The 6,742-nt window shown below is 31.4% G+C and overlaps 1 protein-coding gene across 1 annotated transcript in view; it reads left to right on the top strand.

The window, feature by feature from the left end:
• LOC106466858 (WD repeat, SAM and U-box domain-containing protein 1-like) overlaps nucleotides 1-6,742 on the top strand; it is a 30,894-nt gene that overhangs the window by 15,459 nt on the left and 8,693 nt on the right. Inside the window, exons 7-8 of the mRNA XM_022394925.1 lie at nucleotides 2,928-2,964; nucleotides 5,795-5,815. Of these exons, the coding sequence (XP_022250633.1) occupies nucleotides 2,928-2,964; nucleotides 5,795-5,815 (58 nt within the window). The remainder of the gene's footprint in view (nucleotides 1-2,927; nucleotides 2,965-5,794; nucleotides 5,816-6,742) is intronic.

The raw sequence follows: 6,742 nt of genomic DNA, 5'->3' as shown, positions 1-6,742 counted from the left end.
CAATATTTCTGTAGATACAACCAAAAATCCTATTTGCCCTACCACTAGCAACAGCATACTGCTTGGATGGCTTAAGAGAAAGATCGAATATTACACCAAGATCTCTTTCCTTCATAACACTATTAAGGTAATTCCCATCCAAACTATCATAACCCACATGCATTATCTTGCATTTATTATAATTAAAACCCACCTGCCATTTATTTGCTCAACTCACTAAATGATCTAAATCCTTTTGTAAATCAGCAGCATCCTCTTCACAGTTAGCAACACTCAAGACCTTAATATCATCTGGAAAGTTATGTAATTTATTGACCATTCCTTCATCTATATCATTGATGTAAATCAAAAAGAGCAAAGGTCCTATTGACTGTTCCCTGAGGTATCTTACTTGTAACATTAATCCAGTTTGACTGAACTCCATTTGTAATAACCCTCTGCTTTCTTCCATCCAGCCACTCTTCTATCCAATTTGCTAACTTTTCCCTCACACCTATAGAGCTAATTTGTATTACAAGCTTTTATGTGGCACTTTGTCAAATTCTTTCTGAAAATCCAGATACACCAAAGCTAAACCCTTACCCTCATCTACATAAGCAGTAACCTTTTCAAAGAATATTAAAAGATTTGTAAGGCAAGATTTTTCCTTAGACTATCCAATAAAATTCTAAACTCTATTAAAAGACTTTGCAAAGCATCTTTTAACAGACTTTCCAAAGCATTTTTCACAACTGATGTAAGACTAATGGGTCTATAATTATTGGGACAAGTTTCATCACCTCCTTTAAAAAGAGGAGTTACATTAGCTAACTTTCAATCCTCTGGTACCTACCCACTATTCAAGGACTGACAAAAATTAGTAGTAAGTGGTTCACATATTCAATCTTTAACCTCCTTCAAAATCCTTGGGGAAATATTATCTGGCCCAAGAGTCTTATAGTTTTTAAACTTCCCAATTTTTTCTTAACCAGCTCAGAATTAATGCAGTCATCTAGTTCAGTCTTGTTTCCATTTATCAACTGTTCATTATGATGAGGAATACTGCTTAAATCTTCATTAGTAAAAACTGAAGAAAAAGCAAAATTTAATAGCCCAGCCATCTCATAATCATCAGATACTACCCTTCCTTTGTCATCCCTCAAGGGTCCTACCCCATCCTAACATTTTGTTTACCCTCAATGTATTTAAAGAAATCCTTACTGTTAATTTTTACATTTTCAGCCAACCTTTTCTCATACATCATTTTGTACGTCCTAATTTCCTGTTTCACCAACTTTCTTGATCTTCTATAATTTAATCTCCTGTCATACCAGTCAATTTAAATTTCTTACATTTATGATGCTCTTCATTAATTTTATCTGTTATACTCCTTGTGAACCAACCTGGTGGTTTACATGCAGCTACCCTTTTCTTTCTATAAGGAATATGTTTACCTGGAATATTTAAAAATTTATCTTAAAAATTTTCACATCTAATGAGAACGATCTGTCATGTGGTAGCTCATGTTGCTTTTGGTAAGTGCAAGGTTTTTTGGAAACATGGCATTTGGTTAGTCTGAAACTTTCCTTTTATCTGGTTATTTATTTCTAAAACTTGGTCTTGACAAGATTAAACCTGAGAGAAGCTATTTAAAGCAATCATTCAGAGTAAGTGTTCTGCAAGATATATGTAGTGTATTACTTATGTCCAATCTCATTGTTTCATTTTAAATCAACTCATTCAAGTAAGAGTTTTTGTTACACTTCACGCATGCAACAAATATGATGAAATGATACCTGGAAAGAAAAAAGAGGCCAAAAGAAAACTTGAAGCCATGGCACAGCTTGCACAAAGTTCAATTATGAAAATTATTGAGGTTGGATGGACTTATATGGAACCAAATGGAAAACATACACTTAGCAGAATTATTGGGGAGTAATACAGAATATTTAGAACAATATTTTAAATCATTTAAAACCTGTGGTAGCATAAAAACTGCTCTGTTTAAAGAAAATACAAAGTACTAGAGCATTGTACAACTTTCCTCTTGTGTGTTTTCTGTAGTAATGTATTATACTGATGATAAATTCACCAGTTAGTTGCAGGTACTCATTGTTTGTGATTCCTGTATGCGTATCACTCATGCATTTCTGTAATTACTTCCAATACTGTGTATAGTTATATGTTGAAATATTCTGTTCTATTTAATACATTAAATGATAGAGTTTGAGTTTTACTCACTTTCATGATTCATCCATCTCTATGATGCAGCAAATACTTCTATTTGACAGTATCAAAAGAAAATTTAAAATTGAGTATTTGAAATAGCAGTTGATACTCAATATTTTACACGTATTTTATATGTACATGTTATAAGTGTGTTTACATATGTTTATCTAACCTGCTTCTGTTTGCTTTGTATATCTGCTCATTAAATGTTGTCAAAATTCAGAAATATAGTATTAAATGTTCTTGTTATTGACACAGTTTGCTTTATTTTATAGCATATTTTGTGGATAAAAATGCCCTAAAATTTCTTAGTTTGTTTAAGTTATAAACACAAAATTTAATTCATAAGTATTCAGTTACAAATTAAAGTTTAATTTACATACATGATTACATTTAATCACTTTTAAGATATTACATCTGAAGTTTTGTGTGCCAGTATTCCCATACTAAATTTGATTCAGGTCTGAAGTATAAAGGGTGAGTCATAGAGAACCCTCCAATAAAAATAGTACAGATTCTAGTTCTGGTGTATTTCATGCAACTTTTTAATGTCACACATGTGTTGATATTGGTTGTGAGCACTGTGGTTTTGATAGAGTAAATCTGATGATATAATTTATGAGTAACAACAAATTAAAAGTAATATTTATCTATAAGAAGTTTAATTAGAAACAGTGGTGCTTTCTGAGTTGTACCAGTATTATTATATTTCATTACAGGTTTCTGGAGCCTTGATACAGAAATTAGAAAAACATAGCAGGTATGTTCTCAATTTTTATTTTAATGTTTAACTGTTCTGTTTCATGTTGGAAAAATTTATATATTCAGTACCATCTGCATGTGTCCCTTATACCTTGTGAACTGCTGAATCAATTATTACCAAACCTAGCATATATGCTTAGGAAACCCTGTGTCAGAATGAATGTGGCAGCTGGTATTTTATATTTTAACATTACTGTGAAGCATGTTTAGTGTACAGTAATTTTTTCAAGAATTATATTGAAAACAAATGGCCTTAAAACTGGCATAATTTAAGTTAAAGTTCACTATGGTTGCTATTATTGTGATATTTAATTGTAGAGTACATTAGTTGAGTACTTTTTAATAAAATGATATTGGAGCCTCACCATATTGTTATATACTGTGTTGCCACCTCTGTTCATGTTGTATTTGACAGCAGTGCATCTTGACAATAGCCTTACACCATAGTTCCATTGCAAAAGGCTGCATTCTAAGGCTATTATGCCTAAAACACACTTCCTCCATGATACTTTCCATAAACCATATAATGTACAAAGATAAAAGTTTCCTAGTGCTTGTTTCAATAGTCTGATTACATGGAAATCTATAGGATCTGTGTCTGGTGGTTTGAACACTATGTCTTTCTGTGGAATAGCATGAATGCCCATTTCATTCTGCTTGGGGTATATGATGGTTGAACAACTATGCTGTGGAAGTAACTTGTGTACATGTAACTTGTGACACTTATCCAAACAGAGATCCTTTTTGATTATGGAACATACTGTTGCTTGGGATACATGGAAGGGAAGGAAGGCTTTTGCTACTGACCTTTATGTTCTTAGATCCTCACCTGTTGCAAAAAGCTGCACTCCTAGTGTCCCAAGTTGATTCACATTCTTTTGTAAGTAGCTAGAAATAAGCAGAAAGAAAGTTAGAGATCTTTATAATTTATTCATAATATATTGTATACAAAACAGGCATAATATCAGTTCAAACAAAAGACAGTGTGAAATTGTATTTATAACTAATTATTAGCCAGAAATAAGTGCCCTGTTACTTTTGTTTCATGCAACATAATAATGATAAGAATTCGGTACCTTAAAATGTTTTCAAGTACTGGATACTAGTTTTCAAGACTTCATTAGTTCTTTTCTCAGTAAATAATTAGTTTCAGCTATTAATATTCCATTCATGTAACTTACATGTATTAATCACAAGGCATGGCCATCATTTTCAAAGAACTCAAACCAAAAATGGGGTCTCTGAGACTTCCTCTGCAAAAATGCTTCAAATAAATGTAGAGTGAAATAATGAATTTCCAAGTATCTGTAAACACTGTGCATACAACAAAATAATTTCATAAAGAGCTTTCTCATGTAATAGTTGAGGTTAAAAATCAACTAAAATGTTTGCATTGGAGAATTATAGGGGGAGTATACAAACCACCTGAAATCCCCTTTATTATGGGCATAAATCAGCATGTGAAGTAGTATACACTGTCCATTGTCCATTTAAAGTCAATACATAATGGATAACAGTTTTTCATTATTATTTTAAGATGATAGGAATAGTTCATAATTTCCTACAGTTTAAATTTTACTCCAGTTTTGTTTTAAGCAGTGGTTGATAACCTTTAACCCTCTCTCCACAGGCATTTTTTTTCTTGGCATTTAATGGAGTTTTGGTGAGTTACATTAAAAATTAATTCAACTACTTTCTTTTCATGGTACCAGTATCCAATCCCAAATCCATAATGCTCAAGAGATGAGCCATGACTTCATGGGGTCATTTGGCCTGGCATATACAGATGGTATAAATAAAGTATGAAATACTACATAATGGTTGTTAATTGCCTGCCTTTTGAACATTTTTATAGTGAATAAAGGTGTAATAATTCAAGTAATGCAGAGAGAGGACTGTGCAACCAAAGGACAGGTTTGAACAGAGATCACATGTACTGCATTGAACCCCCAAACAAAGTGGCTATGCCAGTAATTAATCTAAAATTAATCCTAAAAGAAACTTGTACTAACTTATTTGTATATACCTATTTGTACAGTATATTTTAGTGTTATTTTCAGTAGTTTCAAGTTGGAAATGTGCATCAATAACCAGAAAAAGTCTGAATATAAGGACAGGATGTCATGTACCACCAGTGGTGCACTCAAGAGAAAGCTGTCAGTGCAGTCATTCTGTCATAATACATAACATAAAGGCATAAAATTAGCAGTATCTATGACAGAGTTTACAATGAGGCTTTAGGTTCCTATTGCATAATTAGAGAAATCACTTGCGCCACGAATGTGTTAAAAAAAATCTTGAATTTCTTCTACTGTAAGGGTTGTGACATTTTCTCTCTAGGCATCCTCTCTTCTGTAATTTATTTATCACCCCTCCAAGAAGTATGAAATTTAATGTAAATTACTTATCATAATATAATCATTGCTGTGGCAAAGCATAATTTTCATAGCCTTCAATTTTATTTGGTTACAAAGCCATGAAATAGGCAATCAGACCCCTCTTTCCATGCCCACCTGTCACATCCTATTTTTCAGAAATTGACAATAGTTCTCTCAAACGTTCAATACTATACTATTTATAACTAATAGAAGGCCAAGTTTTTCATCTCTCAATTGACGTACATTATTATTTGTTTTCTCTAAAGAGAATTGTCAATTTCTCTTTCAGTTCAAGCTTAATTCACACTGCTCTTATCAGCTCTTTTTGCATGGTTAGAAAGCCAAAAAAATTTTGATAGTTATAGGACATTGTCTGCTTTTTTGAATATTATTATTCTGTGTTCTTTGGTGCATTATTTGATTAAATAAAAAATTATTTATTGCAGTACTACCATTAGTATTAAAAAGTAGGTTAAGTGTCTTCAATAGTTGACAGTATAAAAAAAAAGAAGACTCAGGTTAGTACTTTATTTCTTGTTTTTCATGTGTATTCTTTAGTTAGTATTATTATAAAAATAACAAAATGTGAAAATATGAACTTTTTATGTTAGTTCAGGTTAGATTAGAGGAAATAACTGATAATAATAATATAATTTTTCACGAGGACGCTCACAAGCAGCTTGTGCTTAATTTAACTCAATAGCATAATGTGAGCTGCAAGTCTGCCAAGATATGTACCACTTATAATGGCATGAATAGTAGTTAGACAGGATTCAAAGGGCAATAAAACAATAACATTTAAGTATAAATAGATGTATACTGTTGTGAGTTTAAAGATATTTCATATAAACAAATGCAGTTTCATATTACAATTTGAAGTCATCTAGAAAGAAAAAAGTAATTTATATTTATTTTGATTTTTTTTTAGTGTTACGAGGTCAGTCAAATTGGCCAACCCTGTATAGAGTTAGGGTAGAGAAAATAACAGATAAAATGTAAAGTTTTACTAAAAAAAATTTGAAATTTATTTAGGAGGTTTTAGAGATTATGCAAATAAAATTTGAGATTTTTAAGACAAGAAAAAGTATTTCTAAGTGTAATATGAAAATCACTTTGCACTCCGAGTAGTATACAGAAATACTATATATATTCATGGACAAATCTTTAGTATAAAATACTTAATTAAAAGATTTAATTTTTTGTGTACAAGGGACTTGTAATGTGTACTAAAAGTCTGCCAAATTTTATGAAGATAAACAAAGTGTATTAAAAGTTATTGAATGGGAACTAACAAGTACAAAGTTGGTTGATTCAACTGATCTCATAGTGAGAGAGTTAAATAAACCTTTGAGAAGAACAGTTGCATGATCTCATGAAATACACAGTAATAACAA

This window comes from Limulus polyphemus, unplaced genomic scaffold (assembly GCF_000517525.1).
Source record: "Limulus polyphemus unplaced genomic scaffold, Limulus_polyphemus-2.1.2 Scaffold2401, whole genome shotgun sequence".
Classification (NCBI taxonomy): Eukaryota; Metazoa; Arthropoda; class Merostomata; order Xiphosura; family Limulidae; genus Limulus; species Limulus polyphemus.
The sequence above is the reverse complement of the archived record's forward strand: the minus strand, read 5'-3'. Positions and strand labels throughout refer to the sequence as shown.